Here is a 26,751-nt window from a genome sequence, read left to right as displayed (position 1 = left end):
ATCCCGTAGAGCTAGCATATAGACCGCCATGGGCACTCACGTATATGCACGGGTAAGGCGGTCGAGACAATGTTTTGCCTTCAAAAAACCTATTTGTTTCTTCTAGACGTTCATTTTTAATCGTAACGTATAATTCGGAAAATTTGCAGTAGCTTCTAAATAGACCGAGTTTAAAATGTGCTACGATTGCGTTGGTGAGGATACGTACCCCCGGATGCGTATCTCTTCACGTATGCGCAACAAAACAAGTGGTTTTAGCTCAAAGTGGTCGCTGATCATTTATTGGATTAAAAAACGCGAAACGCTCTTAAAAATGTTTGTATATTGAAATGATATTACACAAAGCACTACATGTTTGTGGAATATATGTCATCGGTGGGACTCAAAACAACAAACTCTGGCTTTTTCAACCTAGGGTTTAGACGACTCATGCTTTACTAGTCGACCTAACAGGTAATTTATCGGTGGATAAAACGAATGCATTTTCTATTCACTGCCCTTTTTCAGGTTTGAAACGTGAAGTGTAAGTTCATCCCTAAGATTTCTTTTTACGTTTCACAAAAATGGAACGAATAAAAAAATGACAGCTCGATTTATATTTAATAATAATTTAATAATTAAAACGCGTTTTCTGTACAATTAGAAACTAGTGATCAGAGAATCCGATTTATAATTTTACTTGCATGATGCACAAGATCGGTTTCATAGTCTCATTCAATTTATATGGCCAAAAAATTATAGAATAAAGCTTATCATTTCATCTCTCGCAGCGCAGTGAACAGGACGCAAACTAATGAAGCGATGTGACCTGTTCCTTCCAGGACAATAAACTGCCTGGTGCGATAGCGGAATGAGTACTTATTGACGCTTGAAAAAAATTATTTTCAGCCTAATGTTTCTATGGGTCTTTTCATATTACTTGACTTCTGACGCTGGTTGACTATTGTTACATGCTGTAGTTACTATGCATAGACTATCTTCGTGAAGTATACAACCAAGCGCAAATATTGTGAGGCGTCAGTATTAGAAAATATATCTAGCAATAGTGTCGTTAAAAACCTGTATATATATATATATATATATATATATATATATCTGGCAAGCCCGAACTAGCTGCTGCCTAGATAGGTTTCTGTTTTTAAGCTTACTATGCTACCATTAAGTATTCTCATCATTATAACTATTCTTACATATCTTACGGTTTATTAGGTTTAGTTCATATAACAACAGACACGTCTAGTGCACAAGGCCTTTGGAGGCATAGTACAGGGCCTTTCGATACCCGTGCGCAAGGGCATTACGGCGCTGCTTTAGAGAACATGATCTCATCTCAAAGACCGAAGCCACAACGAGCCTCTCACAATCAATCAAATTGACGCGAATGCCTTCAAGGCTACACCGCCACATTTTACCATCAGTAGTACTCTGGTAGTCACCGACTGTATCTATTATTCTGTAACTATGCCGTGAAAGTTTTCCACTTTTATTCTATTGAGTTTAGAAGATATCGATGCATAGCAGGACACGGAACTGATTGTATGAAGGTATCGCGCCAAAAATAGTTGGTTTTGAATTCCATTTTTTTTCGTCACATAGACATAGACAGGCATATTTAGCAAATTCAGGTGAGAAGAATCGAACAGAACAAGAAGAAAAGCAAACTATCCATAGAAAGTGCTTGGCCCATAAGCTTTGGTCTTTTCTCAAAAGGAAAGCCGTGACACAAGCCATTGTAGCGTCTGATTACGTACCTAATAGCTGAGGTACGTGGCCGTTATACATGTTCCCTGTCTCCGTCGCGAGGTCCTTCCGGCCCACACCCATCGGCCCTGCGATATATCAAAGGACGTAATGATTCCAAAGGCCTGAAGCACTGTTTCTGACAAGCCTCAACCTAACGACTCGCCACCACGATGCCAAGCTGTTTACCCGTTCGTACCCACTGATATACCGTCCGCCGATATGTAAAAGTGCTGCGGAAAAAAATTTGTTATTGACAGGAAAGCCAAAATGGTTTTTAGTCGTTCCGTACCGGGAGACACGATTCCCCATTAATTGACATTCCTCGTTCGTACAAGTCTCTCCGACGTCAATAGCCCAACATCGTCCTAAGAGGTCATCATCAGACACAGAAAAGGGCATGCATTTTGTCTTGAGGCAAGGGTCTCTTCTGATGAAGAAACTAGCGATCGTGTAGCGACACGAAGAGCGAGCTGATCTTGATACGACGGCATTACGAGGAGTGGAATGACAACAAACCTGAGGATCACCTCATATATTCCATTGCAAAGCAATGCGCTACTAAAAATGAAGGAAAAATCGAAACAGAAGGAAGTAAAGGATAGCAAAGGACAAAGGAAATGCCGCCGTTCTCGCTATCCATGCCGCTTTCAATATTGTCATCGCAATGGGAATTCTTGCTCTTCTAGTGCCTCAAGCAAAGTGAGTCGTCTCAAGCAAAGGAAAATAGCCTTAGGAAGAGATCGTAGTACCATTCTAATTGGATCCAGTGACAGAAAAAATCAACCTTCGGTGACAATAAGTTTGCCAATCTGAACCATGCTGTACTACGCACGGTGGACATGTTAAATAGGTATTCATAGAGCGAAATGGAAACCGTTATTGTCCTTCTGCCCCTGTTCCCTTGCCCTCCCTTTTATTGGTAGGAGATTTCAAGATCGGTAGACGGGACAGAGTAAGGGTTAAGTTCATTCTATTCGTATGTTCCTTGAACACGATGAATTACAGGTTTCAATGGATTACAGGTTACAATAGAAAGTAAGTTCAGAGCTTTTGCAGGGCGTTCAGTTGAATACATTGATTTCAAATGGAGCTGTTATGAAGTACATCATTTTATTTAAAGCTGGTTATAGGCCTCATTGCCTGTACCACCTTTGGTTTATTCGAAATTATAATGTATGTGTCATTGCGCGTATAAACCGGCCCAGAACAGAACCATGAGACACAAAAATATGCTCATTGTTAAAAGGTGCGAGCAATACAAACTTAACTTATATATAAATTCATATCTACGATAGATGTTAACTACAACAAAGCAATATATGAGAAAGAATAGTACTTTGATTTTGACGAAAAAAGGTTCTGAAAGTTCCGAAATTCTATGTCGGAGATCCAGTTTACACACCGATGACAAGCATCTTTTACCGCATTTAAGCTTTCACTTACAATAAAACACGTAAAAACTGAAAATATCTATCCTTCTTAGATGCTAGAGACTATTCTATAATCCTTCACATATGTGTATCTATCTCGTTTATTCATTAGAATAGAAAGGATATTTGCAAGGCCGATTAAACTAAATCAAAAGACAGTGGGATAATTTCTGAAAAAGACATGGGGATAGATAATTCTAGTTAGTCAGAAATCGATTTCAATTCTCAATACTTCTAAACTAAGGGTCACAACTATAATCACCTTTGCATTGCCGATTTTTACCATCTGCTTCACGAGGAATTTTCGAATAGATAACTGTCGGAAACTTTGCTGCCCAAGGAAATACTTTAAGCGACTTGAACTTTCTGTAAAAGTTGAGCGCCCTGTGAAGTAGAGCTGTCATCGTATTGTCATAATATCTATTCCTATTTACCTGATAAAAGTAACGACTTAATTTCACATGCGACACATAAAACATTTATTATAAAAAGGCGTTATTTATAAGTTGCTGGGTACTTTTTAGAACTATTGTTTGCCAGTGGAGCTCAGTCAGTCCAAATAAGCCTGATTTCTTGGCTTGTTCAGAAGGCACACTTGACTAATTCGGTATTAACTGATATTACTGGAGACACATGGGATGCAGAAGTAAAGCTACAGATGTAAGTTAACAGTTAGGAAAAGTAGATTTATAATTAATAAAAACGCGTATTATAAACTGAGCCAACATGCGCTCTGACACGAAACCTACTTTTTCTAAAGCGAAAACCTATATATTAGCTGGCTGTAAATGTACGTTTGCACCTTTTTTTTGTATATTCGAAACATTTACATCTCGAGTTTTACGTCCGGTATTGCCGTTAGGCAACAAATCACATGGCTGGCTCCCAGCACGAAACGAATCGTCTGTTTATGCGCGAGTTCTGACCTACCCCACAACGTGTCGCTCAAGTACGTTACCCGCTAAGCTATCACAGGGACCAAATATGAGAAAGCTAGACTGGCTCAATAGCATGAACGGCATCTACAAATAGGTCCTATCCGTGAGCTTGGTTTGAGTCGTCAACCTCAAAAGTTCAGCCTTATAGCTGGTTGTAATACGAATTGATTATTCCTAACAGGCGAAATGACAATGTACTATATGAACGAAGCTGTCTAACAGTCGATATTTTCAAGCGTTGATATCTAATATAATGCCTAACGGTCTAGTTGTCAACGTATAAGTTTAACCAGTCCTTGTACGCTGAGCATCTCTGCAAATTGTTGCTGAAAAAAGCACAGCTAACAGATGCCTAGGGTAATGTTAGCACCTAGCCATAGCTATCACGTATCCATAAAGTATTATACCGTCTTAAGGCTCCTTTATATTTCACATATAAGTCATTTTGACCGGCTCAATAATTGCCTTCAAACATTTTTTCATCGACATAGAATGGTCCAGTAAACGGCGTTAAAAATTGCAAATCCAAGTGGAAACACAAGACGACATCGACGATCTATGCAATTGGCAATGTCCCGATTTGTAAGCGGCATCCGCACGATAGATTGTACCCTACAAGTGGAAATTGGCAGACAAAAACAGCACAGCAGCGAAAGAAATTAATTTTTCTGCTTATCCTATTTAGGCCCAGTGGCCTAAAGCTCGTACCTATTCCCGTGTGTCAAACTGCACTAACTTTATGCAAAACATGGTACAGACATACATCGAGTTCGATTCGCGGGCAGCGTAACCGCAAAACATACAAACATACATTGCACTTCAATCGCAACGTACATGATAATTATAGAGGCATATCAGCTCGTATGAATGACATTTGAATTTTATAATTTTTCATCTTATCTCACATGCATATGTGTGACTTTTTTTGATGCTCAGATCATTCAGTACATGTTTAAATAGAACAGAGCAGGGTGTACGTTTAGATTTGTATTTGTGCACGCCCATGCGTGCACGCTCATTTAGGCCCTCATATCACTCGCTGCTATTTGAGCGGGCAACATCCACGTAGGGACGCTATGCTTGTATATGAGCAAACTATTAAGCAAGCCAAATATTTACCTTTCTCGAGAATACTGTACTGAAAGCGAAGGGCTGGGTGGCACCTGAATTGGATCAAGATCCGGCGGGAATTGAAAAATACTTCCTGAACTTGCCCCGCGGGCCGGTGAATGTGGCGGACGCAAAGCCCCGTTGATGGAAGCCGAACCTCCTACTTGACTCGTGTTCAGGGGTTCCAAACCCATCTGTTTAGCTCTCTTTTTGGAAATCGGCTCACCTAATGGTTTGCCATTCTTTAAACATAAATTGAACGCAGAAATTAAAATAATGATGCATTCGGCTGTAACAAAAGGTCAACATCAGATCTCTACCAATACTCAAAAGCGTAAAAAATCGGTATATTGCAGTTCGATATCACAACAAAGATCAGATAATAATAATAATAAGCGCGGATGCGCACTAGGCAACAAGCGAAAGAGTCGGAAAGTAATACACCCGTCGATAGAAAGATCGTTTTGGCCTTAACAATAAAAGTTAGCCATATTCACAAATCTATTGAAAAGCAATGCAGTATTTTGTCCTATTAGAATACTAGCATAATTTCGAACACTCTAATCCTATATTTATGTCAAATTATGTTATTAATTTGTTAAAATTGCAATTAAATCTAACTAAATAACGCGTGATAGAATATTATTTATCATAGACCGGATTTCAGTGACGAAGAAGCTTTCACTTACGAAATAGGCCTGATTCTTAATACAACGCTTTGGTTACGGTTTTTTCTTTGAAGTATTCCTTTTATACAGCGCCAAAGTATGCTAGTCCATTTGGTTCAGCAGGACCATTTTTTTACGCGCTGATTGTTGCGCAGTTGACTGACAACCTCACGCTGATAATTAACATCATATCAGGCGCTCAAAATCACTGAAGGACCGTAAGTAAGCTTACGGAATCAGACTACAGTGGGTCTACAGTTAGAAAGAAACACTCGAGTTTAGAACTAACAAGAACATAAATCTATAGAGCAGTATCTATTTCAACGGTCCTTTAACGTAATTGGTAGCCTATAATTTTTCAACTCTTCACTTACGTCCCATTTGGCTGTTCACCCATTTGATCATGCTGCATTCAACAGGTGATCATGTTTCGCTTCACCTTAATTGACCGCTTTCAGTTTGAACGCCAGCCATATCTACTAAACATTCGGACACGTTACGTTGTAAAAGAGACCACGTCGACAAACAACGGGACGAACAACAAAAGCGTAAATAATAGAAAAAAAAAACAACCGTAATTCTGATGGACGCATTCTTAGCCATGTTTTTAATGGGTAGCATAAAGTTGCTTAGCGAAGCTAACGTTAAGCTTTTGAAAGGCCGCAAACATTCGGGATGCGAACCACATAACAGTACCAATATGCTATACAAACAGGACATTGACAATGAAAGGAAACATTTCTGGTTAAGCTGATGTGGTACGAGATTATTAATTCCTTTCATTTCTAGGACGACTCTCGGCGAAGAATACCTCAGGACTTTTCAAGGGTTCTGTAAATACTACAGAAGCTGGTTTTAGAAAATGTCTTTGTTTAGGGGGAAATACTGAAATCATTAAGTCAAACTGTCTGGCAAAAGTCTTTTTATATTTTGGTAAATAGAAATAATCAGCTTACGATGCTTGTATCGTAATAAATGTTCTAAGATATTTAGGTACGAGTCGGCCTATATGGAGTCGTAAAAACCTGTTTAATTTGTAATAAATGGATGTAGAATTATGATTTTTTTTTTTGGAAAACAGCTTCTATTACGTATTAGTATAAATAATAACTTATTTTCGTTGGAGTTTGACTTTACGTTTGGAAGACAGTTATTATCGGCGGACAGAATGAATCAGGTTGGTTTCTCGAGTCAAAAGCAATACATGAAAATGTTTAGGTAAATATTATATTTTTCCTATTTCATCTTTACGTGTTTCGTTACTAGCTCTTCTTCAAATAAATCGTATTGCCTAAGTAAGTTGCGTAACTTTACACGTCACATCATCAATTACTACTGCTATTAATGTTCAAGGAAGAACGACTCGATCCAAGCGGAAATCTGAGGATTTTTCAAAATAAAAAAATTAAGCGAAGATTATTCTGTTCACTAGATGCTCACTAGTATATAAGTTTATTTTTTTATAGGTTTTATAAGTTTATTTTCCTATGGAACATGGAGTTTGACTATAGGTTAACCACTTTTATTGACGATTGTCGGAATAACTATAAATGTCCCATTGACTAACTTTAGAAATTGAGCTCGAGCTAAATAACTTGTGTTGCTTTGCCTGTGGTAGTAAGACTCATAGGAACGGTATGTAAAGCATCGTCTCACATAAACAGTTTTAGGATTATCCGTGTACCTTCATTCTGTAATTACTGTGAAGGCCCACTGCTACATCGAGTGTTTACTAATACAGAGCTTACAGAACGCAAGTTAGAACGTTTTAACACTCATTAAAAAATATTTTAATACAAAGTTCCGCAAACTTTTTCAAGTAGTGGCAATACGCGAACAGACAATGAATACTACTGAGTATATGAACAGATTACGATAACGATTAAAAAATATACTAATAAACGACCCCTAAAACCAACGAATAAGGCCCCGTCGTTTTGCTGGCGTATTATATACCATACAATATTCACGTTAAATACAATTAATTAACCCTATGCACACCATCGAAATGGCAACCTGTCGTGAAGTAGCCTTGGACAACATTATTTTTGATTACCAGTAGGAAAAACTTTGGAATTATCTATCTACTATAAAGCAACCCTTATACAGTGAGAAGTAGTAGAAATACCCATATCGGGATTGCGATGATGATAATGATTACTGTTGTTATTATGACTGTATAATATGGTCCGGTGATCCGGATGACCCACCTCTGAAGAGTTATGGTAGACGGATGAAGCGAGTGAAACACAAGAATCAACACGTCGTAAGCCTCCCTGCCGGACCCGTTTGTCTCGATTATAGATGTAGTTGACAATCGCGTATTCAAACAGCACGAAGAAAATGAAGGCTGACATCAACCATGATGAAGGCGATGTAAAATATCATACGCGCATGAAGGGTGTCAGCATTACAATTTTACAGAATGTCTACAACTGTCTACTCTTACCATATTCAGTAATCTGTCTGGAACGTCCTCTTTTTTCCTTGTTTTAATATATACATATTACACAATAAAGCCTTATGTAGGTTATATAGCTTTTTGCAATATCGAACCAAAGTTGTGTGCTACAAATCGCTTCACGCCGTACGCAATCGATGCTTCGTTCGATCATCTTCTTTGTCAGTTTCTTAAAAATTTGCTTTTATATCTAGTCACGAGACGACTCAGCTGCTTCTGACGCTACAGTTATATTGCAATAACGATAAGATATCCATGATTGTTAAGTGCATTTTAGGAGAGTGACATATTGGAATCCCTTTTAAAAATAGTTCTCGGAGCTTGATTACCTGTGCAAGCGAGTAGCCATATGTCCAGCGCGTGCACATATGGTACCTTCGGAAGTTTTTCCCTTATGGTCTTGCCTGAGGTTACCATTGTGAGCATAGTGGTGATCGACAATGAAATTCGCGCAGGCGCAGCTGTTACCTAAAGTAGAATATGGTATAAGAAGGGATCATTATGTGTTTTCTAAATAATACTTCTAGCAGGAATTTCGAATTCTGCTTATTGCATATGCGATACAAATATATGGAAATAACATTCGACAATTGTGTTCAGCACGGTTTAATAAACGGATATTGAATCTAAGGGCAACTAGTGTTGAAACTTTGTGGAAGCCGGTGCTGTTCTTAGTACTAGCGACCAACGTAAACGTTTAAGTGTACATCAGTATATGAAATTACGCTTAGAATCAACCAAGGCAAACACATGGTCGGGCTTAATAATTCAGTTCTTCATTTACGACCTTATTACGTGGACTGGGATTGAAGTAACACAGTTAAATTATACTCGGGATATTCAATCTATACCATCACTAAATTAGACTATAATTGAGTGTCTCCAAATACAGAGTAGCAGTTTCTCCAACTAGTCATATTCGAAAGATTCTCTGCATATCTTTTCGGACCTCGTTTCGGGTTGTTCCAACCGAAAACTATGCATAACGTAAGTTAAAGAAAATATAGGATGCTCTGGTCTTATTTTTCCGGGCGCCATAAGCAATGAGAATATAAAGATATGTTAAAGCGTGGTTCAGTATCGTTCTATATTACAAATGTCTTTCCACGAGAAGGCGCGGCGATTACAAGAATCTTTAGTCTGTAGTCGATGTTATGAATATGTTGCAATAAAAATGCTGCATGGAACGACATGTTTTCGAACACGAAAGCATTCTACTTACATGAAGCTCTCATATTGGGACCAGGGCAGTAATAACCAATATGAGCTTAAACAGGCGACTTGAGAAGAGTTCTATGTTATAAACTGTCAAGTGGGTGGCTTGGACTGTTTGGTGGGGCAAGGATACATATGAACTGCTAGAGTTAGGCAACGCTGAGATGGACGACAATGCCCCATTATCCAGTTAGAAGGTAACAAAAAGTATTCAGACGTACTTATGATTTGAATTTATATAGAACATCATACCTATTGATCTATGCGCTTATGCCAATTAAGTAGTTAGTTTACGATGCGTTCTTCATAATGCTACTTCGCAAGAAAGGACTGGGATGAAACCACTCAATCATAAATGGATCGATACGATTATAGACAATGAAAACATACGACATACTTCCATCCAAAATGATAGCCACGACGTAAAGACGAATGCCACTCCTGGAATATAGATATCCAGTAGAAATGGGCCGAACTGTCGAGACAGGACAAATTCCGAAGTCACCAAAGAGAAATTACCTACGAAAAGGACACGTACACACGCGCTGTATGAGCAACCTATCTATTACGTAAACGATTGTATCATATAAGCCTAAGATGCTGTTTGCCTCTAGCTAACTTTTCAAATAGCAACGTTTCTTTTCACCAACATTTTGCCCTGTTCGCGTTAAGAACGCATCGTACACAGAGGTTGGTACTCTTCGCCATAAAAAGCGAACTTACTAGAAATACACTGGTATAATTTTATACTAAAAAAACTTTACATCAATTTCGAAACCTTGCACGCTTTTTATCATGAAAGTAAAAAACCTAGCAATCTACATTTCACACGAGTGGAACCAACGGTATGATATAATTTATCGTCCATTTCTACCCTCTACGTCTATCAAGCAAGTTAGTATATGATACGGTATGATTACCGTAATCAAAATGCAAAATTAAAAATACTTTCCGACGATATATGGCCCATGTGGTCACTGGGCATTAGTTTGCTTCCGAAATAGGACATAGCGTTGTAACTCGTGGATTTGTGCTACACTTTGAAAAAAAATAAAAATTTCCTTTACTATTAACAATTATAAATAATTAATTATTAGTAACTTTACTATTAATATTAGAAATCCAACTAGTTCAGGCTTTGTGAAAGAACTTACCCACAAGCCGATGGTTAATCGCTTCGTAAGTGGAATAATTCTGAATTGTGAATCCCCGTGCGTGACTAGGGTCGGCTAGTAAAAGACCTGGGCGCTTCGACCATTGCATGCGAAGGTGTGAAATGGGTAACGAACCTATAAATAACCAAAAGTTAAAAAAATCATCATCATTATATTAAAAACAATGTTGCCATTTCATTTTTTCTACAAGTACACCTTCATTTGAGTTGACTAGGTTTAACTATTTATCTAATAATAAGGACAATTCACCTGTTGGTTTTCGCTGTTTCGGACCGTGTACATTTTAGCGACCGAAAGCGAATTTAGATTTTTTGATAAAAATATATCAAGAAAAACCTAATAAAATCCCATGGACAGTTTGATGCGCTAGAAGATTGATTAGTAGCCTATTTTTCTTGCTTTGACATTTATCCCTTTCGATATTACGTAATCGCGGATCAAAGCAAACTTCAGTAAGTAGCGCAAGTTAATTGTAACACGATAACGCCTGGGATTCATTACGAGCCGCCCAATAATAAATTACTATTTATTTACTTGGACCAGAAGTTGTCGGATCACGACAACTTCTGGCCCAAGACATCGGTAGACCCAACGAAATAAACTGTAAACCACCTTAGATAGAGGTCTAAAATTGGGGAACTGATAATAAGCCTTGTATTGCATCAATTAGGTTGTCGCCTTAAGTACTTGAGCTTACCCCGCCATCGTCGCCGCCTAAATAGCTACTCATTGTCTACAGTTGCGGACCATAAATCGGCACACAGTATGTCTATATGGCCTTTAAATATGTATACCTTTGCATGCTATGAAACAAGCAATAAATAATTGAGTAATTTAAATAGCAACGTTATACGTGATTAGGCAACGTTATAGCGGCACGTAAGGATGCATGGCGCTACACGGCCTCGTCTTTCGTGGACCTGTTTGTTGACGTAAAAAATCGCTGGTACGACGACAACGAGCCTAATACAGAGGTGTGAAGCGCGTTCTGACGGCTGAGAATTCGATGCAGCTCTCACACGCAAAAACACAACTGTAATATTAACTTAGATTTTATTTTATTATATTAAGTTTATATAGGAAGCGTATACATAGCATTTTTAGCTGTCTGTTATGATTCAAATGTTACCGCAGCTTAGAAATGGCGAACAACAAACTTCCAACCTTTTTTTTTTTCTTTAGCACCACAGCTCATTTTGGCTCATATACAAATAAGTTCGTACCAAAGAACAAAAGCTCTTGATCTACTCTCAACTTATTTACTATACAATAATCGGCCAACAATCGACCCTTTGTCCTAACCTTATCGATTTTTTTTAATATTTGACATATTTTAACGCAAGGCAAATTGCTTCAATAGAGAAATGTAAAGGTACCTTTTAACCTCTATTACGATAGATCGCCTGACAGATTACAGAGCATCAGCTATCGAAATCATTTATACATCAATCGATAGTAAGTCTTGTCGACCTTGTGGAAACGGATGTTTACGTTCCTTGGTCGATATCGGTACTGCTTTTGGCATTGTAGACGTCAACCTGAGTGATGAAAAAGCTCTTCCCTTTTTCAATTTGAATTTTAGCACTCCCTTTAGTCATCTTGATTTGGCGGCTAAGGTGGAGCAAAGTAACTGTTTCGGAACACCCCGAGTTTTTTCGCAGGATCGTCCAACTATAATGGCTTGGAGCCTAAACAATGCCGCTTACCATTAGGTGTTCTTAAGAATTATTTCGTAACAGAATGTACGCGAAACGTGTAATCGGCTTTCTTCATAGTAATATGTTTGTTTGCAAACGTCTAAATTTCGTGCGAATCGAGTGCACGGGAACGGTAGAAATGGTAATTGGGTAATGAACAAATGCTCGCTCTACCTACTGCTTTCAATCGTCATCCCGCATGTTTGCTTGTCAAGTGGGTACTTGTAGAGCTCCATTTCGCAACGGAGCTTCAGATGAGCTCGTTTCGAGAGCACTACCTCGCCTGCAAAAAGCAAGGCCAAACACGTACAATGAAAGACATGTTTACGCAGTATGTTTTGCCAAAGACGATACTTTACTTGGTAACAATAATGTTTGTTTGTGATCCGTATAAAAACAACGCAAGTTTTACCGTTCGACCTGATAAGCACGTGCACGCTGCCTGGCGAAAGGTCAATGATAGACGTGTACTGTTTATCGTTTGCCACGTGCAAATTCGGCAGCCAGATCTAAGAAATAAAAGCAACGGTATATTATAGCATAGGCTTAGTTTCTCTGGATATAAGCTACAGCTCTTTCTACGCAACTACCTTCAATATATGCATAACTACTATTCGTGTTATAAACAGCTGCGCCTCCTTTTGCTATCGCAATACTTGTGCTACAGAACATGTGCTAATTACTGACTTTTCAGGAACGACAAATGCTCTCTCTAAAGCACACCATCTACGATTGGCTATCCATTACTCTAACCTGATTAGCATGCCAGTGATCTCCTTGAATGGGAAAGTTAAGCAGGAGTTGAGAATCGTACTCAAGACGATCGTCGCGCCACCGGAGCGTGAACTCGACGTCCGCTTCATACTCCTTTAACAAAGGGATAAATCTAATTCTCGATTATCTGTAATGTATTGCGTATGCGTTTGGGCGGACCTGACTGAATCAGGTCCTCCCAAACGCGTATGCCAATCAAAGGACACAAATCTTAAATACTTACTATAATTAACAAAGTTCATGAAAATCTTGGAATAGAATCCACTGTGGTATCAAATATGCCCACGCTGCAGACTTACAAATGTCATATACTAATATATGGTTGTGAATCTAACACATTTCAGAACGGATGGCTTCATCTTCGAGCTGAAGGTCTCTACATTATGTAAACAAATACTACATACATATAGATATGTATATATACATAATATAAATGTATTGGTTACCGTGTGCACGTCGTCAATTCCGTCCATCCGGTGAATGACGACATTGAGACGCACGAGAAGTGGAATGCCTGAAATAATAGGATTTTTAAAATCACGATCACCTTCATATGGCTTAATCCAAGTACCGCATTTTTCCATAGGACACAATTCACACATCGTATTCCCTGTCACGACGATGTCATATTGTCAAATGTCCAAGATATAGAATAGCAAACCGAGTCCAGTCTCTACGGATACGATCCTAGTACTGCTCAACTACACCTGTTCCTTTTGGGTACAATTGAATATTATTTGTAATTATATCACATAACCAAACAAACGTATCTATTAATGAAAAGGAAACAGCGTGCTATAGCGAGATATTAGATATAAGCCGGGAGCCAAAAAGACACTTACTCCTCTTCCGATGACATTTAGAATGGACTATACCAATCGTAAGTGCGGGCGTCGTGAAAAATGCCTACCTATGATGTACGATGGACGTGTTCGCTTGTTGTATACTGCCGCATCTGTTAGATTTATGAAAAGTTTATCTTGCAGCTCAAGTAGACCGTAACACCTATAGCAAGCAAGAGAAATTACTAATTAAATCTAATGCATTGTTTTTATTTGCATTCAAGGATGTAACAAATCTTATCAATTTCGAAAAATCGGCCACAAACACGAATCGCTTTCCCGAAGAGTACCATGAAAAAATACGTAGGCCATCCTGTAAAAAGTTCCGCCGTCTTCTTTCCGTTTTGCTACCGCTTTTACGCTCTTCGGTAGTCAACGTTCAGTCTTCAGTAGCTGTACAGTCGGCTAAAATAGGCACGCAGATACATAATTTAAATCGATTAAGACGACATTGAAAGTAATAGCAATACGTACCTTTCGATAGCAATAAGCAGGACACTCAGTAGGATTTGTCTCATTCTGTTTGACCGGTGCTCTGATGGATTAGTCAGCTTTTCCGCGTGCGTCTTAATGTCCGGACAGAAGTTGAAAACGAATCGGTACTGTAGATCAACAGCTGGCTATACGACAGGACTACGATTGTCAATATTAGTAGAAGGGCACTCACTTAAAAAAGTAGTACCTCTCTTTACACCCGAGTTGACGACAATAGTGCCTTAACACTGCCTAGGTAAAATATCGACTCAAAGAGACAAAGTATGACGGCGGACGTTCCACTTGGTTCTGTACCCAAACTGATTATCCTAGTCAAGCAGATTAAGCAGAAAAAGACCAGGTAAGCTATAGTTTGTTATAGGAGTCGCCAAAGAAACAGTGACGTTCGTATTGATTATCATTTTGCAACATACAGACAGAGCGAAAGATGCGCTACTTCGACTAATTAGTTTTTTTTTTTTTTGGCAAAATGGCTAATCTCCAAAAAATTCATAGAAAAAATCTAATCCTACGAAATTGATTTTGCCTTCAGGTATGTTTGCACTGGCTACAAGGAGGCTATAGGTTCTATAGAAGATACATATATTGAGTACAAAATTAACAGTGAACATTCCTAAAAGTGCGGAAATGCTGATATTGGAATATGATAAAAACGTTGACAGACTACTTTTTGACTACGTTGACAGACTTACTACTAACTTCAGTCAATAATAGCATTTTCTCCAAGTTGTCGTGGTTCGTATTTGTAAATCGTCTGCTTGTATGATGCAGACATGTAAGTTTTGCAGGATCCGCTTTGCACTACTTAGAGTTAGAGTACTCTATTCAAAGTTAAGATTTCCAGTGATCAAAGTACATACAGCAGGACACGCATTCGGCTTTCATTTTTAGTCGAAAACGCCTGGCTTCTTAGGGAGGTCACGCTACGTAGCACCGTGATGCTGTCTGCGATATAATTTATATATAGAACATATTTTGGTTCACTAAAACGAATTAAAGCTTCTTCTTTTTTTTGCATGAGACGACAGATCGACCCAATCAAGCATAAAACTTATAACATGACATGTACTAGTGCGTGCGCGTAATCAAATAGTTGCATTTGTAGAATTTTCGATGCTAAGAAACTCAACACGATCTCATCATTACTGATTAAGAAACCTATTTGAATAATAGGCACACGTTTATCTTTGTGAAATGCCTATCTGTACACCTATTCAGGTACAACTTAAGCTCTAACAGTAGATCTTGTTTCTTTCATCGTTCGTGCAATTCTAAGCCCGGGTTTTTTGAAAACGGTTAGCCGATCATTGTTTCTTTCCGCCAGAAACCATAGCAAATCGATAAACTTTGACGAACAAATTCAAAAGCTTGTTCGCAGGCTATGTCCTAGTCACATTCGAAGATATCATTGAGCAATTGTAGGTTTTTTTTTCTGGAGTTCTGTGCTAAATGTAGTTCTTGAATATCACATCTGTGTTGATTACCAAATCTGGTACTGGTTTCGCAAAGTTTAGCTCTTACTTGGTGGAATACCATTACTACGGTTATTCGAATACTCACATATGGCTCACAGCTGACGTCGCTTCACAATGTTAAATCTTTTTTCATTCACTGGATGTATGGAGGCATCTGTATAGAAGAATCAGTGTTCGCCTCTCCGCGCCGCCTTTATACCAAGCTGACTGAATTCGGGATGCTAAATTGAGTGAGGGATTCTACATGAATGTGGCCAACCACTAGTGAGGCAAAAGCATATCTGCTTAACACATAAAACAAAAAAACTTTTTATCGTAAACCACCTATTAGAATGTCACTATAACATATTTTTTTTCCGAGATGATACTACTCTAAATTACACTTAGTACGTATCTCTGCATGGACATGTTCGTGCACCTGAAAATGAGGAGCACGGTGAAATTTAATCAAATTCAATATATTTCAACTTCGGCTTTTGGGCCCCCTTTCTCAGATGTTCTTTTCGTAAGCATTATACAAAAACTTGCTTTTAAATAACGAGAGGCTTTCCATAGGGTTTGTTCACTTGACCATAGGGACTTGACTTGAGCTTTCAGAGGATCAGTACTAATTGGGCGACATAATTAACAGTCCAGCCCTTTTGTTAATTTATAAAATTCCTAATCGCTTTTTTGACGTCCGTACCATCTTGAGTACCAAAAAAAAAACGACACGGCATAGTATCGCATTAAGATCGTCTCAGAAACAGGGTATGGAGTTTAATAGCTCGGTAATATCTTACATTTCTTTAGTACTTATGTTATGCTAGACGTCCGGTATTAAACGTTGATTGTCAAATTGTGTCGTATTCAGATTAAGCGTCTGACGGAAATGGTGAAACCCGGTCAGCTTTGAGAATGGGCCAGGTCGCTTTGCCTAAATCGTGGACATGTCTTCGATTACACCCGTATACCCCGATTATATCTGGATCAGCAATCCGTATCTCGTGTAGATAAAACAACAGCAGACAGAATCATAAGATGCCCTTGTCTTGCTGTAAGTGTTGCGGTGAGATGCGGTTTCTGGGAGATGTAAAAGATGTAAATGTTCACGATAAAAGCTTCTGCAGATACTCTTTTCGAACGAGCAGATGGTTTTCGACTTGTTAACCTGTTCCATTTGGAAAACTACACAGTACCGTTTTGTAGTTTTAGGGACGGTAAGAACAACCCTGCAACAGTTCAAGACAAGACGTACCAAGGAAATACACTTTTCTACTTCGCAATAAACAACGTACGCAGCCTAAAATGACATTTATAGATGGGGAAACTCTAGCTTTGCCCTCGATCGAGACATGATATTTTTTTAGCAAATTCAATGTAGCATAGATACAAAACATTGAGCCTATACAGCTGATCTGAAAAAGAACGCTTACGACATAGGCAGTCATTGCAACCATGTAGGGAAGCTTTTTGTAAGTTAAACTTCTACCTTCGGAACCTTGCTAGCAAGCAGAGCGGTTGTCACCGTTTTCAACGAACGACTGTAATATTCGAGCACGCATTCGTTATGTATATTGCATCGCACAGGACATGATATCTGTAACAAAAAAGAATTTTTTTTAAGTAAATAATACCGCCAGTCGCTGATTGCACGTACCCGAGGCACATGTACGTAGGTGACACGTGAGAATCTGAGGCAAAAATTACTGATGTATTATTAGAAAGTTATTATGATCATTAGGAAAATTAGTGTGTTATACAATGAAAATAGTATTTAGTTGCGACAGGTCTTGTCCCTTGAGTCTATTGATTTTGCCGAATAGAAATTACCGATTGAGTGAGGTTTTTTTAGTTGAAGGCCCTGAGTCCCTTGTTACGTTAGCATTGCAATAGATAGTTATGTTAGAATCTGTGGAGATTAACAAGTCAAGACAAGAAAATCTCTCTCTGAGTGTATTAGACTGACACGTTATCGCTTCACCATTGCAAGGACCTGTTTTCTGGTTGTGAGCAACTAAAGCGGTTAATGAGGGTTTTGCTATTTCAGGACTGTCGTTTTAGAATATGGGCGTAAGATATTGCTCGAGATATTATTTTATATTTGAACACGGTTTAATAGCGGCACCATATAAACGCGCTTAATGCTCTTAGGGACGTAAACTGACTAAGGAAAAAAGTCGGATGTTTTTTTTGAGAGAAGGCCCACTTTGAGACATGCCTACTTCCCCTATAACAAGCTCTGTATAGTACTGTTAGAAATTCTAAATGAATAATAAATAATTAATTAATTAAATAATGTTATCTTGCGAAGATTTTCCTTCTTTTTCCCTCGTTAAGTAGAGCAATGGACATGGCTTTGAACCATTTGTGAATAGCAGAGCTTACCGTAATTTGATTGTCCATTGAGTTGGTGGGCTCTGAGTTAGCCTTGAATACGTATTTATCTAACAATCAGTGAACTAAACAATATATTATCGCTGTACTTTTAAGAACGAAGTTGGATGGAGAACTTTAAACCTGCAACTTGTTCTTTTGGTACATCAAGAGTACGGACAGCCTATATACGTGTAGATTAGTCACATCTCTGGACTTCTTCGGGTGGCATTCGCAACAAATACTGAATAAACACGCTACAGAGTAAACAGTTTTACTAGTCCAGGCATTATAATAGCACAATATAACAATTAAGAAAGCGATAGGGATTACTGTGAGATACCGTATTTGTGTTAATTAATCTCAATAAGATTTCTATAGCTATACGGCTTCATTTTAGCCCAACGTATTGCTACCGATGCGGACATATCGAAATTTAGTATGATGAAGGCCATTGCTATATATGATCTATTGAGCATAATTTAATTAAAGTGCATCAATTAATAAAGTAATAAATAAATGTATACCTATAACATAGCATCACAGACTGCCTGAATGAATATACTAGCATGACTGATGGACGAGTAACTTATATATGCAAGTTCTCTCTACACTGGTTGATCAATTTATCTGAATATGATTGACTACGGAAGAATCTACGAAGAGTTGGGAAGAAGGCTAAATCCGATGTTCGAGGACCATTAAACCAACATTGTTGAGGGCCTGTGTTCCGCGGACCCATTTTCCGCAGGTATCTACAGATGAGCTCTTTTTTTTCAAGATTTGTTCAACGACTTAGCACGAAACATACCTGGGCTATTTCACGATGTCTTACCAAATACAAGTCGATGTTTCTGTAATAAATCAGATGCACTGAGGGAAGATGTATTAGTATGTCGTAGCGACGTGTTCACCCATTAAGCTCACAAATGAAACGAGGGTCATTTTGAAATTCTGATCCTTTCAAACGTATTGCGTTCTCCTTTTTTCTGCTAAGGAAGACAAATAGGATCTATTCATATGGACAATTACTGCCATTGCAAAATGTTCGGCGAAAATTTTAAGTTGGCAGCGGAAAAAACCATAGTGTCTTGTGTTTGTTTCTATAGCAATGGACGATTGAGTTCCTTAATCACTAAAAACAATTTATGCGTGAAGTAAAAACGCTATAATATTGGTACTATCGATATTGCATGTGACGCGTCCTCACGATGTGAGGGTCAATTATAGCATTGTTGCAGAATTGCGTGCAAGTGCCATCGGATGTTGAATGGAACGTGACGGGAAATAGATAGATAACCTGACGCCGAAGGAATATTTCTCCTTGCTATAGCAGTTAATAAGCTACTTCAACAAGCGTATCGATAATCATACCGACCGATATCATTACTAAAAAACTAGACGTAGTTAAAGAAAAGAAGCAAATGTCCATGCCCAAATAGAGATATGGGCTCGAGTTGAAAGTCAATTGTAGCATTGCGTACAGGTGCCATCAGGTGTTCAGTTGGGCGTGATGGGACATAAGTGGTCTGACGCCGACGAGAGAACTAGACGAGGAATAACTCTGTTCCGGTCTTGGTAACAGAAGAAGATCCACGCCACGATATGAACCAATCTGTGATGGATTCTGAATCAAGCCGTACGCGGAAACTACTGCAAGATGGTGTTGCCAGCATTTTGATTGAAAGGAAGGTGTCTACACTCACTCACTCACTCACTCACTCACTCACGATTTCTCTCCATGCTTCATGAATGGTCGTAGACGTGCTTCGTTCAATGTAGCGACATCAGTTTCGTATTGCCTAACTGTCAAGCGCATCAAGGTCAATCGCGCACCATGAGGCGTTTCTAGCTATCAGCTACTACGATGAGAAAATCATTGTTCGTATTACATTATCGTTACTATTGACAAACTTGCGTAACTCTTTTTCTTTTTCAGTATACCCATACACGAGCTAATATATTCCTATGAATATGCATGTATAAATCGAAATAGACATTCATCATTACAGATCTGTCATTAAATATATTGAATAAGCCACAAAGAGCATCAGAGAGAAATAGCCGAAACTTTGTCTTGACGTAAATACATATTCATCGATTTCGATATTCTGCCGTTACAAAGGATCGGCGCCATTATGTCGGCTCCGAAAGCGACAAATGCATTTCGTCAGGGTGCGTGTCGGTAGCGAATCAACTTTGAGTTGGAGGCCAGGTTACTCCGCTAGCGTTTAACAACTCGGTGGACGAAAGCGACACGTCAGGCCTGGCTGAGAAAGATCTAATAGGGCTAGTCAACTGTGACAAGGTATTCCTACACGCGCAACATCATTAGCGGTCGTATTGAGATAGGAGCTGAGACAGATTTGGCTGACCCCTAATGCTATACGATCGAATATGAAGCAGCCTCTAGCTAGCAATGCACAGCCTAACGGTACATGGCAGATGAATTGAAAAAGAAAATATATCCTGAGACAGTTACAATGATTTAGACTAGCTAAATGGGTCCTTCCTTGCTCACTTGTCAGACTGGTTCCTCTCCATTGGTCTTTTTAAATGTAAGATTCCGACTTCTACATCCGGAAGCATTTCGTCATCTTCGGATAGGGCATGATGAAACATTACACAGTCTGATTTGCGTCATTTCCTACATGTCAGTGAACGAACTTCAAGTTCAATTTTAATTGATTGCATCAACTTAGACTGAAAAGAGGCAAATTCTGTCATCCTATTATGACCGTTACCCTATTTGTTATATCTGGAGCTGGCCTTCGGCGGTTCTTCTGTGTGGATAGATCTCCGAAATCACTTTTCGGCTTTGACCTTAACAATGTACCCAAAGATACGTTTTAACTACCCAAATTATGGTTGTAAAAAACCTGCTAATAGCAAGTCATTACCTAATCGAGTCCGTTTGCACCAGTGATTCAAACCAAGGGCAAAAAAATAAGAAGCGTTCTCGGACATCGGTTTCTTAATACACAATTTTATCCAAATAACGAAAAAACTCAAGGAAATTATAACCAAGCGCGTTCTTCATACGGAGACTGGCCCGCAAGTGTGAAAATTATATCTAAATTTCCACCTCGAGCACATGGAACAGATTACCGGAGGGCACCAGCTTGTTCTAAAGAAACATTACGACGATCCATTGCACAAGGGTAAAGCCATATTTCTTCTACACCGCTCCTAAAGACACGTTTGCGGCTACACCGGCCCTTTAGTCGTGTTGTCCGTTAGCAATACCTGTCACTGAACAGGATAATGAGGATAATGATAACCCAGAACTAAACTGTTGCATCGTCCTTTAATAATAATGTATAATAATATATTTACGTCCAGCTCGCCTATTACTTTTCGAAGAAGCCTATTCGGTTAATAACAGAGCTATTTTCGATCGATTTCTCGCTACGGTAGCAATATTGTTACGTGTTGTAGTCGCCATATATATATATATATATATATATATATATATATATACCTGAAGGGATGTTCTATAGTATTGATTGGTCATCCGTGGACAGTTAAAATCTGAATCAATGAAACAACTGTTGTTACTTCTCCATATGACAAGGATATTTGAGGAAATCGTAGTAGCAATGTAGGCTAGTGAGCTTGAGTCTAAAGTCATCGCCATACTGTAACCTGGCTATTTACTCAAAATGAATTTCATTATTCTAATAGTAAACCGCGGACATAATCATGCTTAAATTCATTCTGTAAAAATATGAGTTTCGAAGGTGACGTACCGGCTTTAGGGGTTCTTTGGACGCCTATTTTTATAGCCAATAACTATCACTGCGGCCGAGTTGCTAAATCACTGCAGGTAGAATTTATTCATGAAACTAGATTAGGCATAGCTGTGAAAAAGCCATTTACACAATAATGAAACTTCCGGTCCGTAAGTGCATATGGTGTCGCTGCCTCAAGTTACGGCTGGCAGCAGGAAGTTGCCACACACGTTGCGGTCATAGGTTTTTATCATTGATTGCTTTGATTATATTGTTTTTGTGATAGGCATCTATTTATGTACTGCGGCAATAATAACCTTTACGATGTAAGTTGTAAGTTCGTCTTTGCGTTAGCGTTAAGACAAATCAATAGAGAAACTGTCCAGCAATTGTTACTTCAACTGTTCCAAAGGCCTTAGAATTCAAGATTTTCAAGGCCAGATAAAAACTCACCAAAATCATTAACGGATACGGATTATAAATAAAGTAATAAGTATAGTAAATTACTTATATATTGTCCTAAGTAAACATTTGGCAAAAATAACAACAAGGTGATTTAATGCTGGAGATATGATCTTTACCCTATTTATTTGGCCTTGAATCGTAGCATCAGTCTGCACATTTTACGTATATATCCACCATTTTTTATCATGGCGAGTCAGCGTTGCCCTAACGTCATGTTCGATTTTTTCGTTTTCTCTCTCGCTCCCCCTCTCTTGCGCGCGCGCGCGCGCGCTTTCTCTGTCCCTATACTTTTCCCTCTGCTCATAAAGACATTAACATTGCTCGGTTTAGGTTGGTGGGACCCTAGTGAAGATTCTCCCTCTGTATTTTTCCTTAATAAACCCTCCATGCACTTGTAATACACAGTTCGTTCATACTTAGTCCTCGTCTCCAACGATCACTTCAGCATCATCCTCGCTGTGCTGCTGCTGCTGCTGTTGCTGTTGCTGCTGCTGTTGTTGTTGTTGTTGTTGATGTTGTTGTTGAAGTTGTTGCTGTTTTGGCAATTCAGCTGCCTCTCGTTTTTTCTTTGAACGCTCCGCGTTGGCCGCCGCTTGAGTTACCCTGGAGTCGGCCTCTGCCGCAGCCGCGGCTGCAGCCCCGAAGAGGTGAGCGTTCATGTGCCGCGAGATCTCGTGCATTCGTGGTGTCTGATGGCGTCAACAGACGCAATCAAAGAACCGAAAAATATCATAGAAAAGTTATGAAGACACACCACTTTCTTATTGACCGATACCCTTAAATAGTATTATGCGGCGCGAAGTGTGAAACGTTTAATCGAACACAATTAAATCTATTGTAATTACCGGACTCCAAATAAAAGCATGTATCCATTGCTCTGGATTAGCTTATCATTTTCTACTATTGTAGTTCTTCCGGTACCTATTTATAGGTAATACACAAGGTAAATATATACCACATGCATACATGTAAGTTCTAACTACCTGGAATGGACATTGGGGACAACGGAAGAGCTTTCTGCGGGCCAACCCCAAGCAAGAGAGCGCGTGTACACGAAGGTTTTGCGCGAGATCCGCCGTAAAATTGCAGTGTTCACAGGTGAGAAGTGCTCGACTTGCAGCCGTATTACTGCTTTGAGCCCTTTTATCATTACTCAAGCTGCCGGCCAAGCTGCCCTTGCTACCGACCCCTTTCAGTCGGTGTGCGGTGCCCTGGTGTCGTTCGAACTTGTCCTCGTCCTTTGTTTTGTACGGGCACATTCGACACCGAAGTACACCTTGTGATGATCGAACCTGTTAAAAATGTCACATAGTCAGATGTATATACTGTGGCAAAATTCTGAGTAAGGCGTAAGTGTCTAGGTCGGTTTTAAAAGCTGAATATAAATATATGTTTCATAAATTCGAAAATAGGTTAAAGCGGTGTTTCAACTACATGATACGGATTATTTCTAAAAAAAAAAACTGTGCTATTTAGTTAGAGAAAAAAGTTTCTCGAGCAATCAAAATGAGCCCTTTATTTATTTTGAAATCGTAGTGCTTCAGAAATCTTGCGACATGCCAAATTGCCTGGGAAAGCATTAACTCTTAGGTATTTTTAGGCGATTACCGTTGATTTGACATTCAACGCATACAACCAATGCACACATACCCATTGAAGGACCGATTCACTTTCATGCATAATTTCCTCTTTAACGCTTTCGTGTATCCGCCGAAGGTCATCGAGAGTTAGGTGGCCATCGTCGTGCCACCGACCGCCCGGAAGCTGACGAACTTCATTGGACAAACGGCGCAAAATCCATAATGATGACGTGCAGTAGAGGGGCATAGAAGAGATCAACACGAAAAATCAACAAAGCACTAGGTGAATATGACGTGTCCCTTTGACTAATAGGAGAATCAGAGATAATCGACGAGGTCGACTAGAAACGGTGAATTAAAATTAACTAGCGCCTAAATGGGAGTAGTACTGACACCTATTGGATCATGCACTATTATTACGAGAGCACTTAGATACACCGCGATACTATTAGTAAGCCGTTACATATGTGTCACGTCTTACAGGTGCATTATGTTACGCTCTACGAGGCATGCAAGAAGACGAAAAACCAAAATATCAAGAACACGTATTTGACACGTAAATGTTTATTGATTCTCAAGTATTCTTTGAAAACTTTTTGCTGATTCGATGGTCAGTACGGTGGATGATCTGTTTCGAACGAGGGGTCTGAAACGAGAGCCATGATTAGATAACTGGATCCTAGGGTAACAATCTTTGAATCCGATCGATATTTACTCAATACTAATCAAAACAGACTATATATACAGCGAACTGACACAGCTCTTTCGTACAATTCATATTATAAATGGAATTGCATAGCCAAATGACAGCGTTTACTCCTTCCATACTTGAATTCAGCCTAGCTTGCAGCTACATGACATCACAATGTTCGGACAATCGAAGCTAGCATGGTCGATGATTACATCTGAGAACAGTAGGAGCTCACAGATCAACATAGGACACAACTGCATGGAAAATTGCTATTCCTCCATAACGAATCGGGAACATGTTTATATGTGCGCCGCTGATACAAAAGAAAATATTGAGACCTTTTTTAGAATGAGATAATATTTAGGATTAGGGACACACGACGTGAACATGTAGATGCACGATTCTATTGACCAGGCTTCGTCCAAACAAGTTGGAGTTCAAGTTCTTGCTATAAAAAAAAACCAAGTTTGTCTGGGAGTACTTTATTTCTAGCAAAGTTTCTAAAATTTCTGTGGACCAGTGTGAGAGTGACTAGTTAGCGACGCACGCGCTTTATCAGCTCGAAGTCGAGCTCAAGGTCAACCGATCGAAGTGGGAATTCGTCCGTTAGGAGTTCGGATGCGGCGATGGCGTAATCGAGCAAAATCGGCCCGAACTAGCGTTCGTCGGCACGTTGTCGTGCTGCAGTCTGTGCGGCACTTATCAATAGTCGCAGTAATAGTCGTATGTGAGACCGTCACCGTGGCATAGGCCGTGCGTTTTCGACTTGAGGAGGATCGATCTGAATACAGTGGAGGCCTTTTGCCCGATCGATTCCGAGTCTGCAGTCGTTGCCAGAGCCTGGTCGACATCCATGAGGTCCTAACACTCCAGTAGTAACCATCTTGACAATAACAGCCTTGCCGCCAACAACGATGACAGTAGCGGGCAGCTGGACCGACAGGCAGCCAAACCATCGAGTGAGCGAAGAGGCGAACACTGCCGACGGCGTCATCACTAGCGACTCAGCTACCGACCCACTATCCAGCCCAGCAAGCAGACTGGCAGACCAGCTGGAGTATGTAATGGTACTCCTGAGTCAACGACGTAGATATTGGAAGGGACCCAGATGCAAACACAGAAACAAACAAACAAACGTCTTTTACACGTATGCACACGCCTATGTAAGGTTAGGAAGAACTGTCGGTTGACAAAAAGGGTACCCACATATACGGAGTAGAAGAAGAAGAGTGGTTTATTGTTACGATTACCGAAATGCGTGTATGCGTCTTTTTTCATTATCGAATTGGGCATTATAATCGAACCTTTTCAGCCGCATTGTCTCCGCAGCGGATGAAATCTCTGTAGAGGGATTAAATGTACAAAAGATAATGGTGAGTGCTAGTAACCTTCAAGCGAACGGTTGTCAGGCGCATCTATGGTAAAGTGTAAAGTAGGTGAAGTAAAAAACAGAGTTGGTATCAAGTGTTTTGTAGATATAAAAGAAAACGATTCTGAAAGTTAAACGGACAATCTTGAAACTGATAGACTAGCAGCTTCCTCGTCTCTTCCATATTCCGTAAACTGTTTCTCCGTATTCCATAAACTGTTTCCCCTCGATTAGAAATGTGGGATGACCAATATAAGAGACCCAGTGAAGTCTGTATATTCGGTATTTTCGGAACATTGAAAACCTATAGGTGTGGTATCCTTTATGGATTGTTTGTTTCAAGTACAATATAATGCGAAATAATTGAATTATTAATCGTTCGTGCACGTCTGAAAGCAGAACACTGGAAAAAAGGTTTATTCCGCTTACGCTACAAGGTCGTCGTACTGAATAAACCATCGCCATTTTGACGAACCCTAATTCAAACTGCAAAACATCGGTTTAAGGGATAAAATTTCGTTCGGTATAATATCTTAG

At 39.3% G+C, this 26,751-nt stretch overlaps 2 protein-coding genes across 4 annotated transcripts in view; both read right to left on the bottom strand.

Annotated features, from left to right (window-relative positions):
* Positions 1-16,198, bottom strand: part of LOC111260018 (glutamate-gated chloride channel) — a 23,529-nt gene extending 7,331 nt beyond the window's left edge. Inside the window, exons 1-13 of one of the 2 annotated variants that reach the window (XM_022832458.2) lie at positions 16,109-16,197; positions 14,528-14,856; positions 14,122-14,216; positions 13,658-13,725; positions 13,191-13,304; positions 12,850-12,946; positions 12,616-12,720; positions 10,720-10,854; positions 9,963-10,084; positions 8,680-8,818; positions 8,100-8,239; positions 5,231-5,463; positions 3,629-4,723 (exon numbers count right to left, since the gene is read on the bottom strand). In XM_022832458.2, coding sequence (XP_022688193.1) covers positions 4,591-4,723; positions 5,231-5,463; positions 8,100-8,239; positions 8,680-8,818; positions 9,963-10,084; positions 10,720-10,854; positions 12,616-12,720; positions 12,850-12,946; positions 13,191-13,304; positions 13,658-13,725; positions 14,122-14,216; positions 14,528-14,571 — 1,425 coding nt within the window. In that variant the 5' untranslated portion in view covers positions 14,572-14,856; positions 16,109-16,197 and the 3' untranslated portion in view covers positions 3,629-4,590. Of the gene's footprint in view, positions 1-3,628; positions 4,724-5,230; positions 5,464-8,099; positions 8,240-8,679; positions 8,819-9,962; positions 10,085-10,719; positions 10,855-12,615; positions 12,721-12,849; positions 12,947-13,190; positions 13,305-13,657; positions 13,726-14,121; positions 14,217-14,527; positions 14,857-16,108 lie in introns of those variants that run through there. The other variant, XM_086968114.1, reaches the window with a different exon arrangement.
* Positions 16,199-22,187: 5,989 nt separating this feature from the next.
* LOC111260019 (uncharacterized) overlaps positions 22,188-26,751 on the bottom strand; it is an 11,179-nt gene continuing 6,615 nt past the window's right edge. Inside the window, exons 2-4 of one of the 2 annotated variants that reach the window (XM_022832465.2) lie at positions 24,225-24,346; positions 23,558-23,866; positions 22,188-23,263 (exon numbers count right to left, since the gene is read on the bottom strand). In XM_022832465.2, coding sequence (XP_022688200.1) covers positions 22,991-23,263; positions 23,558-23,866; positions 24,225-24,254 — 612 coding nt within the window. In that variant the 5' untranslated portion in view covers positions 24,255-24,346 and the 3' untranslated portion in view covers positions 22,188-22,990. Of the gene's footprint in view, positions 23,264-23,557; positions 23,867-24,224; positions 24,648-26,751 lie in introns of those variants that run through there. The other variant, XM_022832464.2, reaches the window with a different exon arrangement.

The sequence above is a fragment of the Varroa jacobsoni genome, unplaced genomic scaffold, assembly GCF_002532875.2.
Source record: "Varroa jacobsoni isolate VJ856 unplaced genomic scaffold, vjacob_1.0 scaffold_391, whole genome shotgun sequence".
In the NCBI taxonomy this organism is placed as follows: domain Eukaryota; kingdom Metazoa; phylum Arthropoda; class Arachnida; order Mesostigmata; family Varroidae; genus Varroa; species Varroa jacobsoni.
The sequence above is the reverse complement of the archived record's forward strand: the minus strand, read 5'-3'. Positions and strand labels throughout refer to the sequence as shown.